At 47.4% G+C, this 14,564-nt stretch overlaps 1 protein-coding gene across 1 annotated transcript in view; it reads right to left on the bottom strand.

Moving 5' to 3' along the window:
• Positions 1 to 13,515, bottom strand: part of nell3 (NELL (neural EGFL like) family member 3) — a 41,613-nt gene extending 28,098 nt beyond the window's left edge. Inside the window, exons 1-2 of the mRNA XM_085987736.1 lie at positions 13,436 to 13,515; positions 12,555 to 13,249 (exon numbers count right to left, since the gene is read on the bottom strand). Of these exons, the coding sequence (XP_085843862.1) occupies positions 12,555 to 13,221 (667 nt within the window). The 5' untranslated portion in view covers positions 13,222 to 13,249; positions 13,436 to 13,515. The remainder of the gene's footprint in view (positions 1 to 12,554; positions 13,250 to 13,435) is intronic.
• Positions 13,516 to 14,564: the final 1,049 nt, after the last annotated feature.

The following is a 14,564-nucleotide window of genomic DNA, read 5'->3' as shown; positions in this document are numbered from 1 at the left end:
TTATGGAAGGCACATTTACAGTCTTCGTTCCATTTCCAAATCACTCCTGTCTGTAGAAGATCATTAAGAGGGTGTAGAATAGTTGATAAGTTCGGTAAAAATTTATGATAGTAATTTATTAATCCCAGGAATGACCTTAATTGTGAAACATTTTCAGGTGCTGGGGCTTTTATAACTGCTTCAATTTTTTCAGGTGACTTATGCAACCCTTCCTTATTAATTATGTGGCCACAATATGATATCTGATTTTGGAAAAATTTGCACTTGGGGCGATTTGCTCGTAGGCCCCGTTCTTTCAGCCTAGTGAGCACCTGCTCCAAATTGGCAAGGTGCTCGTTGTCGTTTTCTCCTGTTATAAGGATGTCGTCTAGGTAGCATTGAGTCCCCGGAATCCCTTGCAGGACTTGCTCCATAGCTCTTTGCCAGATAGCTGGAGCTGATGCTATTCCAAAAACCAGTCGATTGTACTGGTACAGGCCTTTGTGTGTGTTTATTGTGAGATACTTTTTAGAGGTCTCCTCAACCTCCATCTGTAGATATGCCTGTGCCAAGTCAATTTTTGTGAAACGTTTCCCTCCGGATAGTGCGGCGAAAATATCTTCTATCCTCGGAAGAGGATACTGTACCGTGTGAAGGACCGGGTTTACAGTCACCTTAAAGTCCCCACAGATGCGAATTTTTTTCTGTTCCTCAGAGTTATTTTTCAATGTTTTTTTCATGACTGGAACGATGGGTGTTGCCCATTCGCTCCAATCTATTTTGGATAATACGCCTGCCTTTTCCAAATTCTTCAGCTCTGCCTCGACTGCCGGACGTATTGCGTATGGCACCGGTCTTGCCTTAAAAAATTTTGGAATTGCTGTATCTTCCACTTTTATTGAGGCGGTGATGCCTTTCAAGGTTCCTAGTTTCTCTTGAAACACTTCTTTGGCGTTGGCCAAGATGTCTTTTAATCGTTCAGGTATGATGTCATCATTGTTTTTTTCCTTACTGGTCACCGTCAGTGCCTGAATGGAGTGCCAGTCTAAACGTATCTTCCTTATCCATTCACGTCCCAACAACGGTGGACCACCATCTTGTAGAATGTATAAATACAACTTTTGTATTTCTTTGCCGTTGTATACCACAGGCACCCTTATTTTTCCTTTGGGGTAGACTTTCTGCCCCGTATATGTTTTTAAGATAATGGATGTGTCTTTTAGAGGTATATGCGAAAATAGCCTCTCGTAATCTCGTCGATTTATTACGGTTAGAGCTGATCCTGTATCTAGCTCCATTTTAACTGGGGACCCTGCTATTGTGAGGGTAACCCAAATGGTTTGGTAATCCTCTTTGGCAAGTACATTATGTAATTTGAGACAGCTTAGTCTCTTGTTTCCGGAGTCGCTATCGCTATTCTGGTCTTCGGAGCTATTGTCCGTCATCATTTGTACCTTCCTGTACTTTTCTTTATTGATTTTTTGTTTTCTGTCAGTGGATTTATTTTGTCCAGATTGGCATACCCGTGCAATGTGTCCAATCTTACCACATTGCCTGCATGCTTTGCCCTTGAACCAGCAGTCCCTCTGGTTATGGGTGGATCTGCTGCAGCGATAACATCTTCCGAACTCCTGTGTCATTTTATGGGTGCCGAAGTCCTGTGTCTCTTGTTGTATCTCTGCAGCTCCTTTTGCTGCTGCTTCGTATGATACAGCCATACTGAAAGCTTTGTCCAATGTTAAATCTTTTTCAGAAAGCAGTCTTTTTTGTGTTCCTTCACTTAAGAGACCGCAAACAAATTTGTCTCGAAGATAATCCGATAGTCCTGCTCCGAATTGGCAGTACTTTGATAGCTTTCTTAATTCGGTTAGGTAATCAGCGTTACTTTCATTCTTGTGTTGATTTCTCTTGAAGAACTTGAATCGTTCCACTATCAGCAGCGGTGTTGGGTTTAAATGCTCCTGCAGGGTATCAACAATTTCTTTAAAAGTCTTGTCCTTTGGTTTGGCTGGAGTGATTAAATTTCGTAACAGCCCGTATGTCTTCGCGCCCATTAAGTTCAGAAGTACTGAAGCTTTTTTTTCATCTGTTATTCCATTTGCAGTGCAATAAACCTCTACTCTTTCCACGTATGTGGTCCAATCTTCTATTTCGCCATCAAAAGCCTCAATATTACCAGATTTAGGCATTTCAGAAAAGATATGGCGCTTCCCGCGCTTTCCCGCCGCTGCTACCGATAACAACGCTGTTTTACTGTGGTTTCCGTTTATTCACTGTTGGAGACTCGTTCCCGACGGAGGTCTAAACGCTGACCTGCTTGCCGCGCCGGCCGTCTCTCGAGTGCACCCTCCCAGTCCGTTATTGCTTGCCTCCGATTTCGCTGCCTGTCTCAGCTGTAGAGCCCGCCGCTGGAGCTCCAGCCTGACGCCCAGGAAGGATTAGCGCAGTACCTGTCACCAGCTTGGCCAGCTGGTGAAACCACAGTTTCTCTTACTTCCTTGAGTCTTCTGGACGCTGGAGGACTCGATGTCCTTGAGGTGCTGCCGAATTGCAGGTAAGTCCGTTTCCACTTCGTCGCCACTGTAGTGTCCGTGTGTAGATAAAGACACTGAAGACAGGAGTTGGTTCATAGGTATTTACTAAGCAAGTCTGGGGAGGGGGGGTTTCTAAAGGATATACACAATACACAGGCTTATATAGCCCAAGTGGCAATTACCGGCATTACGCACACCTGGGGCTCTTAAAGGCACATACACCATAATTGCTCTTAAAGGCACATACACCACAATTAGTGATGATGGCATATGGGAGTCTTGTTATTATGTTAGTTTATTCACTGTGAAATATCAGGTTTCATTAGCAAGGTTCATCAACCACAGAATAAGTACCCAGACTGGACAGGTACAGGTACTAACTGTGACACGACTGCTCCTGTATCATAGCCAAATGATACTAATGGGATATCAGTTTACTTTAAAGCGCCATAGTCACTTTATTTGTTAGGCTATGTTCTGTGAACAGCCAGCTCCTAAAACTTCATTCAAACACTGGCATATCAGCCCCTTTGGAGAATGTATGCTGTAGGAGACGTTGCTGTAAATTTATAACATTACCATAGTTCATTTTCTAAAGTCTTTTTTAATTAAAATGTTTAAATTTACAGCAGCACATGTGATCAAACAGGCCATGAGATCACTGAATATGTCCTTAAGCAATTCTCTGTTTAGGTATATTTTGAAAAGATTCTACCAATTCGCAATATGCCTTTAAGATCATAGATTCATATCTGTACTTCTCTCGGGTAGCCTTGCTGCCCAGATTCACAAAAGCACAAATGGATTGACGGTCGATATAACAGATGTGTGCACTGTCATACATATTCTACATAGTTGCGTGAAGCGGGTTCAATCAACAGATTTCAGAGAAATCAGATGGAACTAAAGGCTGATCCCAGTCACAAAACAGCATTCGTTGTGACTTGAACAACATTAGCTGATTCTCCTTCGCGATCCCACCTGTAATTAGGTAGGATGATGGCGGGGAATGGTGAAAAATTTGGTTGGTGATGCCTGCCACCAACGCACTGCCCCACCAGCATTTCCCTGCACCCCACCCCCGCTAGGACCACTAGTGGTGCACTTTCCCCGCCCGCAGCACGTAACTAGGGGCAGTGAGAAAAGGCCCAGATCCCCAGCAGACTTTCCTTGCACTTGCCCATGTTACCAGCACTTCCCACGGTCACTGTCAGGAAGGAAAATCTCAGGAAGCAGCGGTAACGGCCCTGACATTCCCCAGTAGATGGAGCAGACCTTGTAGCAGACTCCTCTCCCTCCATTGTGGCCTCCACTTACCTTCCTTTGTAGGCCCCTACAAGGCAGCTGAGCTGCAGGTCTTCGGGGCTTTTCTGTCCCTTTAACTTCCCGGCTGCCTCAACTGGTTCTGCAGCATCATTAAGATTTTACAAGCAGGCAATGGCAGGTTCCCCTTTGCTGGCGGGAATTTCTTTTTTAATTCATTCACGGGATGTGGGCGTCGCTGACAAGGCCAGCATTTATTGCCCATCCCTAATTGCCCTCGAGAAGGTGGTGGTGAGCTGCCTTCTTGAACCGCTGCAGTCCTTGATACTTCTTTGTAGCGGTTTGATACAACTGAGTGGCTTGCTTGGCCTGAGGGCAGTTAAGAGTCAACCACATTGCTGTGGGTCTGGAGTCACATATAGGCCAGACCAGGTAAGGACGGCAGATTTCCTTCCCTAAAGGACATTAGTGAACCAGATGGATATTTATGACAATCCAGTAGTTTCATGGTCACCATTACTGAGACTAGCTTTTTATTCCAGATTTATTTAATTAACTGATTTTAAATTCCCCAGCTGCCGTGGTGGGATTTGAACTCACGTCGCCAGATCATTAGTCCAGACCTCTGGATTATTAGTCCTGTAACATAACCACCATGCTGTCGTACCCCAAATCCTGCTCAGCATCCATGATCACCCCCAATCCAGGAAACTGGGTCAAGGTTGTGGCAGTGTCAGACAGACAGGCAGAAGTCCCGCCCCCCACCCCCCCACCCACCCCAGGAGCAGAGTGAAGTAACAGGCAATAGAGTGGAAGGACTCATGGCAAGTTGCCAGTCTTAAACAACACTATTCTGGTAAATCAGAGGCAGAGGCAAGACCCACGCTCAGAAGGATGGAGATTAAATGAGTAAATCCCACAGGAGTTTCAACTTTTGTCTAACAGCATAGGGGAAGATTTGTCTCTCGCACCCCCCCCCCACCCCCCGCGGCCCCCCCATGTAACAAAATTGTAAATAGGTTCTCCTCAGATGGCTTTGCACAGAGGAAACCTTCTCCCCATGAGTCAAAGCTGGGAGCAAGTAGCTGACCATTACAATTAAGATGTAACCGGATAGGTTACTGTAGTTGCGCAGCTTAAACCCTTATTATAAATCTTTCTCAGTACCCATTCTTAATTGAAGCACAACACTAGCGCTGGAATAGTTTCAGAAGGTCTACATTGTTGTGTCTGTGTATAATAAGACACAGACTGCAGGAGAACGGTATAACAGGTGTTTACTCAACGAGGCTCACACTGGAATTGATCTGTACAGATTACTACTCAGTGCTATATACAGGTGTGGTCACCGACAGTACTGCAGTATACATGAGCTGTAAAAGATAGTTCCCCTTAAAGGTATATACATTACAATTCCTCCCCTTTTAGATTAACAGTACCATAACATTCATTTAACAATTAAATATCAAACTAATTACAATTAACACTTTTAACATGCAACATTAGCTGAAAATAGTCTATTTATATATTCAGTCTTTGGGGAGGCTTCCTGACCCTTTCTGGATGGCACCTTTCCCGAGTGTCTTGCTCTTGGTGCGAAGGCGATTCTGGCCCCCTATCGTCGGTTGGTTCATCAGCTTCCGATGCTACTGTTTCTGGGGTAGATGCGACCTGTACCTCGGGTTCATCACCAGGTACGTATGGGCGAGGCATGGGGTTGACTTGTTCCTGTGATTCTAGGATCTGGTCAGCATGGCGTCTCACGATGCTCTCCCCAACGTCCACTGTGTACATTAGTGGGCCCTGCCGTGTGCATATCGTTCCTGGCTGCCATTTTTCTGTTCGGTAGTCGCGGGCCAAGACTGGTTGCCCTACATTGAAGCCCCTTGGTGGCTTCTCATGGATGTGCTGGAATTGCTTACTCTCAACATCTCTTCGTACGTTTGGTCTGAGCAAATCCAGGCGAGATCTTAACCTTCGGTTAAAGAACATCATGGCTGGGGCCTGGTTGGTGACTGCATGTGTCTCATTCCGGTAGGCGAACAGGAAATTGTCCACCTTGTGCTGCAGCGGAATGTTGTCATTGTACATAGCCTTTATTGCCTTCTTAAAGGTTTGTACGAACCTCTCAGCCAATCCATTTGTGGCTGGATGATACGGGGCGGATGTGTAATGCCTTACCCCATTCTTTTTCAAGAACCTCCGGGACTCTTCGGACACAAACTGTGGTCCGTTGTCGGAGCAAATCTGTTCTGGCAAGCCATTCCTGGCAAAAATGGTCCGTAGGACTGCAACACTTTTCTCCGTGGTGGTGGAGGACATTTTGATGACCTCAGGCCATTTCGAGTGCGCATCCACGGCTACTAAAAACATTCAGTCCATGAATGGACCAGCAAAATCAATATGCACCCGTTGCCATGGAGATGAGGGCCACTCCCATGGGTGTAGAGGGGCCTGTGGTGGTGCATTTTGGACTTTCTGGCATCCTGAGCCAGCTCTTGGTCAGGTCCTCGATTTGTTTATCGATTCCCGGCCACCACACATAAGCCCTGGCTAGGCTTTTCATTTTTACCCCTCCCAGATGACCCTCATGAAGCTCATTGAGCACTCTATCCCTTAACTTGGGTGGAATTACCACTCGGGATCCACACATCAAGGTCCCCCGGCACACTGACAGCTGTTCTCTCCTTGTCGAGAATGCTGGCAACAGTGAGTCGCCATGTGCTGGCCATCCCTTCACCGTCAAATCATATACCCGAGACAGTGTCGGGTCATTTCGGGTTTCCTTTTCGATACAAGCGTTAGTTACCGGTAGGTATTCAACTATAGTTGAATGGAATATTTCGACAGGATCCACTGCTGGTGCTTCCTCCGCAGTAGGCAGTGGCAGGCGTGATAGCCCATCAGCATTTCCATGCTGTTTCGTGCCCTTATATTCAATCTCATAGTGGTGCGCCCCTAGAAAAAGTGACCATCTTTGTAGTCATTGCGCAGTCACCAGTGGAACGCCCTTCTTCGGATTAAAAATGGAGACAAGAGGCTGGTGATCAGTCAACAAGGTGAATTTCTGCCCGTGCAGATAGTGATTGAACCTTTTCACTCCCAACACTAGGCTGAGGGCCTCCCTGTCAATCTGGGCGTAGTTACGCTCGGCTGAGGTTAGTGATCGTGACACAAAGGCTATTGGCCTCGCTGAGCCGTCCGAAAATTTGTGCAACAGCACCGCTCCAATGCCGTAGGGTGACGCATCACATGCCAGCTGAATTGGTAATGCTGGGTTGTAATGGGCCAATACCTCTTGCGATGTGATTAGTGTTTTGCTCTTCTGGAAAGCTCGTCTACATTCATCACTCCACTTCCATGGCAGCCCAGTTTGCAGTAAGGTGTTCAGTGGGTGTAGTATTGTAGACAAATTTGGCAAGAACTTATGGTAGTAGTTTACCAGCTCGAGGAACGACCTCAGTTGTGAAACATTTTCCGGTGCTGGAGCCTTGACTACTGCCTCAATCTTCTCTGGGGACTTCTGTAACCCCTCTTTATCGATAACGTGGCCACAATACGAGATCTGTTTTCTAAAAAACTCGCATTTGGGGCGGTTAGCTCGGAGCCCATATTCCTGCAATCTAGTGAGCACCTGCTCCAGGTTGGCAAGGTGACCACTGTCATTTTCGCCCATGACCAGGATGTCGTCCAAATAACACTGGGTCCCTGGGATCCCTTGCAGGATTTGTTCCATTGCCCCCTGCCAAATAGCCGGAGCTGATGCTACCCCGAATACCAGCCGGTTGTATTGGTAGAGACCTTTATGGGTGTTGATTGTGAGGTATTTTTTTGATGCTTCTTCTACCTCCATTTGCAGATACGCCTGGGCCAGATCAATCTTAGTGAAGCGTTTCCCTCCAGATAGCGAGGCGAAAATATCTTCAATCCGCGGAAGTGGATATTGTACGGTGTGAAGGACCGGGTTCACTGTTACCTTAAAGTCCCCACAGATGCGAACCTTCCTTGGTTCCCCAGGCGTGCTGCTCAACGACTTTTTCATCACAGGGACAATGGGTGTAGCCCACTCGCTCCAGTCTACCTTGGACAGTACACCTGAACGTTCCAGACTCTCCAGCTCTGCTTCGACGGCTGGGCGGATCGCATAGGGTAACGGTCTGGCCTTAAAAAATTTTGGGCTTGCGTTTTCTTCAATTTTAATCGTCGCTGTCATGCCTTTTAGTGTTCCGAGTCCTTGCTGGAACACTTCTTTCGCGTCAGTTAGGATCTTTGACAGTCGCCCAGGTGTGATGTCATCATCCTTTTCGTCAGCCACAGTCAGTGCCTGTATGGAATGCCAATCCAGTTGTATTTTCCGGATCCATTCACGTCCCAGTAATGGTGGTCCTCCATCTTGCAATACATACAGGTCTAGTTTTGGTGTTTCCTTACCGTTATATATAACGGTCACCCTTATTTTTCCTTTGGGGTAGACTTTTTGCCCCGTGTACGTCTTCAAAATAATTTTTGTGTCTCTCAAGGGTATGTGTGAGAATAGCCGCTCGTAGTCCCGTCGGTTTACGACTGTTAGGGCTGATCCTGTGTCCAATTCCATCTTTACCTGGACTCCTGCTATCTTGAGAGTGACCCAAATGGTTCGGTGATCCTCCGTTGTGATCACATTATGTAGTTTCAGACAACTCAGTTCCCTGCTTTCAGAGTCGTTATCACTCTTTTGTTCGTCTGAACTATTCTCCGTCATCTTATGTACCTTCTTGTACTTTCCTTTGGTAGGTTTCTTATTGCTGGTTTTCTTTCCCGACCTGCAGACTCGTGCTATGTGTCCTACTTTTCCACACTGTTTGCACACTTTGTCTTTGAACCAGCAATCATTCTGGTCGTGTGTTGTTCTGCCGCAGCGATAGCACTTCCCTGTTCCATATGACATTTTGTTTGTGCCATATTCTTGCGGTCTCTGTTGTATCTCTGCAGCACCCCGTGCTGCTGCTTCATATGATACCGCAATGCTGAAAGCCTTTTCCAGCGTAAGGTCCTTTTCAGATAAAAGCCGTTTCTGGGTTCCTTCACTTTGAAGCCCACACACAAACTTGTCCCTTAAGGTATCTGCCAGTCCCGCTCCAAACTGACAGTGTTTCGATAGTTTGCGCAGTTCTGTTAAATAATCAGCATTGCTTTCATGCTTATGCTGGTTCCGTTTGTGAAACTTGAATCTTTCTGCTATCAGCAGCGGTGTGGGGTTTAAATGTTCCTGTAGTATCGTTACTATGTCTTCAAAACTCTTTTCCATTGGCTTCGTTGGGGTTACTAGATTTCATAATAAACCATACGTCTTTGCACCCATTAAATTTAACAATACCGATGCTTTCTTGTCATCTGACACCTCATTTGCCTAGCAGTATACCTCTATTTGTTCGACATATGTAGTCCAATCTTCGACTTCATTGTCAAATGCAGTGATACTGCCCGGCATTTTGGGTGTGGTTTAAAATGGCGTCTCCCAATGACTTAAAATGGCGTCTCCCGCACTTTCCTTCCTCCCCCGCTGCTGCCAACGCCGCTCCCGGTGGTTCTCATGGCAATGGCGGCACCCTGTCGGTTTCGCGCGCTTCTCCTGCGCTGCTGCCAACGCCACTCTCAACGGTCCTCGTGACAATGGCCGCGCCTCGCGGGTTTCTGTGCGTCTCTCTCTCCCTCTCTCCGACGCTGCTTGGCCCCTGAACACCGGCTGCGCCCTGTGCACTCTGCCCTCTCTCTCTCCCCCGTCGACGCTGCTCGGCCCTTTGCTGTGCCGCTCGGTCGGGCTCTAGCCCGCCGCTGTCCGGGAAGGGTCTGCGCACTACCTGTTGCCAGCCCGTTTCGCTGGACCACCTCGACTGCCTGGCTCTCGACAGCCTCCCCCGCAATTCTCGAGTCTCTGCTGGATGACTGGGCGGTTGCCCATGGTCGACGCCCGAGTCTCTGGCCTTGACCTCCAATCCACTGATCTCCAGGAACGAATCCCCGGGAGGTGATGCAGAGTTGCAGGTAGGTTCGAACTTGCCTTGTCGCCAATGTTGTGTCTGTGTATAATAAGACACAGACTGCAGGAGAACGGTATAACAGGTGTTTACTCAATGAGGCTCACACTGGAACTGATCTGTACAGATTACTACTCAGTGCTGTATACAGGTGTGGTCACTGCCGGTACTGCAGTATACATGAGCTGTAAAAGATAGTTCCCCTTAAAGGAACTCACTTGTGGAAAGAAAAAATACCATACAAACCTCGCAATTATTATTCCCACAGCAGCCAGATAACACAGGAATTAAGACAATATCAGAGCTGTTGAAATGGTCAGAAAAGTGTGATTTGCATTAAAGGACCACAGCGTTAATAGGACTTTATTATACTTTTTCCTCAGCTATTGAAATAACCCTTTCAAAAAGGTTTGTAACAAAAGGAAAGCAAGTAGTCAGGGATAAATGATGTGGGCTGCAAGATTAAATTGATATTTTGATGTTTTATTTGATTTATCGTGGGGGAGGAGAGGCAGGGGGAAACTGCAGATCCTTCCTCAGGACATTAAATAGGCCAGGTGGAGTACATGAGGAAGTGAACTGTGTATAGCCTTCTGTCATTCCTTGCTTTATTGTGCTTGTGATAAACTGAGGACCCCAGATGTTTGCCAGTGAATTACAAGACACAGAACCCAATTAAGTTCAGGTCAAGTCATAAAACATGAGAGCAAAGTTTAGGTGGTTTATGTTTGAAGACTGAGCCCAGATACTATGCCAGAGAGTATGGTCTGCACGGCCTGAGGCTGCTGTTTCTGCCGCTTTTGGATTGCGATTTTAGGTGCTCTCTGTGTGCGCATCTTCTGTGAAGCCCCTTGGGATGTTTTAAAGGCGCTATATAAATGTAAGTCCTTATTGTTGCAAACACATGCACAGGGACCTTTCCCGTTAGGATAAGTTTCCAGCCTTCAATATAACTTACAGATCTGACTGCACTTCCCAATCTACAGCTAGTGGTCTCACTACAACTGCAGCCCAAAACTTACACACTGTCTTCTACTACTGTTGATAATAGAAAGTGAATGGTGTATATTTTGTGAAATAATATTTTAAATTACACTGTAGGAAAAGCTAACACCCATCATAATGAAGTGTTTCGAGAGACTGGTCCTGGCTCACATCAAAGCCAGTGTCCCCGCCTCTCTTGACCAACACCAGTTTGCCTATCGTGCAAACAGATCAACGGAGGATGCAATCACAACTGCTCTACACTCGGCACTGAATCACTTAGATGGTAAGGAGACCTACATCAGAATGCTGTTCATAGACGACAGCTCAGCATTCAACACTATCGTCCCCAACAAGCTGGCCACCAAACTCCAAACTCTTGGCCTGAACACTTCCTTCTGCAACTGGACCCTGGACTTCCTAACAAACAGACCCCAGTCTGTCAAATTAAGTAACCACACCTCCCCCCCCCGACCCTGAACACGGGGGCCCCAAAAGGATGTGTGCTGAGCCCCCTCCTCTACTCCCTCTTTACCCACGACTGTGTGGCTGTTCATGGTTCCAACACCATCATCAAGTTTGCGGATGATACCACGGTAGTAGGCCAGATCACCAACAACGATGAGTCAGCCTACAGGGAGGAGTTCCAGCATCTCGTGAAGTGGTGCGCCGATAACAACCTGGCCCTTAACATCAAGAAAACCAAAGAAATCATTGTGGACTTCAGGAAGTCTAAAGGCGGAAGTCACACCCCCATCCACATCAATGGGGCTGTGGTGGAAAGGGTGGACAGCTTTAAGTTCCTCGGAGTCCACATCACGGAAGACCTCTCCTGGTCCCTCAATACCTCCTCTCTGGTGAAGAAGGCCCAGCAGCGCCGATATTTCCTAAGGAGGCTGAAGGGATGTAACCTGTCACCCCTGATCCTCTCTAACTTTTACCGCTGCACAATAGAGAGCACCTTGACAAACTGTATCACAGTATGGTATGGCAGCTGTAGCTACTATGACCGGAAAGCCCGGCAGCGGGTAGTCAACACTGCCCAACGCATTACCGGCACCCGGCTACCGACCATAGAGCACATATACCAGAAACGCTGTTTACGGAGGTCACGCTCCGTCATCAAAGACCCTACCCACCCCAGCCACAGTCTGTTCGCCCTCCTGCCATCTGGGAGACGCTACAGATGCATTCGCACCCGTACGACCAGATTTAGGAACAGCTTCTTTCCCAGGGCTGTCATCCTACTGAACTCCACAAATAAACTCTAAAGCCTGCACATCTGCCAATGCACTTTATTATGGTTATGTTTATGTTAATGTATTACAAGCCAAATGTATGTTGAATGTTTAAATGTCTTAATCTAAATGTACACTCTCAGGAGCCGCAAGCCTACATTTTGTTGTACTGCACTTGTGCACTAACAATGACAATAAAAGTTGATTTGATTTGATTTTGATAAGTGTGCCATGTGCCATGCATCATCACTAGAACAGATTATCTGGTCATTATCACATTGCAGTTTGTGTGTAAATTGCCTGCTGCATTTCCTACATTACAACAGTGACTGCACTTCAAAAGTACTTCATTGGTTGTAAGGCACTTTGGGACGTGCTGAGATTGTGAAAGGCGCTATAGAAATGCGAGTCTTTATTTTATGATGTAGGGGCCTGTCTTTTTGACAACGTTTCCATTTTTCCACAAAGGCATAACTGCCTGTTTGCATTCTTAATTAACAATTATCATAAGCATAAATGCCAGAAGATTTTCCACTGACCTGGTTTTATGTCACATGTTAGCTGAACTCCCAGAGCTGCTGCTCCTAGCTCGGTTGTTGAATAGCCGAGGTCAGGAATCTCCCCAATGAATTGAGCTGCTCTGTCAGGCCTGTGGACCAGGCTGGGTTGTCCAAGGACTGCTGCCCCTAACCCAATAGGACCAGGAGGGCAGTGCTCTCCGGCACAGTGAGCTCGGGGTTTGGGCTTCAGGCGGATCCTCAGGGGCAACCTGCACTCGATGCCTTTGCATTCTTTCGTGTCGTTCGAGTTGGGTTGTCTGCCCGGGCAGTCGCCCCCCGGGCAGAGACCCCCGTTGTCAGGAGCTGGGACCCTCGCGTTCTCCTTCCTCCTCACGGTGTGCAGGATGGTGTTGGGATCAGCGGTGGATCTGGAACCCGCCCCGCCGCCGCCGCCGCCGGTTCTCTGATAACCCCGAGAGCCCAAGCTGGCCCTGTCCTGAATGTTGCCCGAGTTCCCCCGGGACGGTCTGAACGACCTGCCCTGGCAGTGAGCTCCGGTGCACGGCCGGCTGCCCTCCCCGCTGGCCGCCGCGTAGCAGTAAAGACCCCGGCAGATCTCAGGAGTGGCTTCAGCACTTGGTCCCAAAGCGAGCCACGTTATTAGGAGCAGGAGTGGGAGTTGCACTGGCAATGCTGAACCCTTCATGCTTTGTCTTGGCAAACACTTTTATTATCTGAGGAAACATGAGAGAAACTGATATCATTTCTAAAATAAACACCCAGACCAACCAGCAGCTTGCATAATAACCCACATATTCTCATTCTTAGTATTGTGTGGAGTTTGGCATCTCTTCACTTACACAACTGAGCTGGGAACACTACTTCTCAAGATTAAGAATGAAACCCCTCGGAATTCTTACCTCAAGGAGTAGACGTGGTTGTCAGCCCCCGAGCACTGGTTGTAAACCAAGTTTCTCTCCCAGTGTTCACTCAGTCCCGGCGCCCACCCAGCCCCCTCTGAAGCCTGGGAGTGAATGTTAAATGTGGCATTCCAGAAACTAATGAGGACTCTTTAACCTTTTCACCGCCACAATACATCACTAGCAGGTATTGCTTTTCTCAAGTTTCAAATTAAAACACGCCTGTATTGTTACCCTGATCACCACTTCTGGGAACATACAGACAGGGCAGTAAAAGAGTCAATAAAGAGTGAATTCCCAGACTGCAGGAGGGATGTGCTCCCTGAGGAGAAGTTAATTTGTTGAAAGGTTTGAGCAATCAATCTAGGGTTACTTTAGACAGAAAATAACTGGACACAGTTTTAGTCAGACTACCTGATAACAAATTCTACAGCCCCACCTAACACAAATCAATTCATCTGCTTTCAGATCCTTAAAACACTCATGGTTTTACTTTCGCAGGGAGGGATTTTGTTCCTCAAGTAATTCATATACCTTCTACATTTTAGATTATTTAACAGACTAATGGATCTCCCATGACCATGATCTTTTAATGGCAGATTGGTCACAAAAGTAAAAGCCCATGGGATCCAAGGCAAAGTTGGATCCAAAATTGGCTCAGAGGCAGGAAACAAAGGGTAATGGTCAAAGGGTGTTTTTGTGACTGGAAGGCTGTTTCCAGTGGGGTTCCGCAGGGCTCAGTACTGGGTCCTTGGCTTTTTGTGGTATATATCAATGAATTGGACTTGAATGTAGGAAGCAGCAGCAGCGGAGGCGGCGGCTGCAGCGGTGCGGACCTGCGAGGGACAAGGCTGAGCGGCGGTTTGAAAAGGGTGCCAGAATTCAGGTGAGGCCCCACAGCAGCAGCGGAGACGGCGGCGGCGGTGCGGGCCTGCGAGGGACGAGGCTGAGCGGCGGTTTGAAAAGGGCGCCAGAGTTCAGGTGAGGCCCCACAGCAGCAGCGGAGGTGGCGGCGGCGGTGCGGACCTGCGAGGGACGAGGCTGAGCGGCGGTTTAAAAAAAGCGCCAGAGTTCAGGTGAGGTGTACCAGTCTCCAGTCTCCGAGCTCAGAGGGAGGGAGAGAAGTAAA

This window comes from Somniosus microcephalus, chromosome 5 (genome assembly GCF_052327205.1).
Source record: "Somniosus microcephalus isolate GS21.2 chromosome 5, FLI_Smic_1.0, whole genome shotgun sequence".
Lineage (NCBI taxonomy): Eukaryota > Metazoa > Chordata > Chondrichthyes > Squaliformes > Somniosidae > Somniosus > Somniosus microcephalus.
Note: the sequence above shows the minus strand (reverse complement) of the source record. Positions and strands in the feature narration are given on the sequence as shown.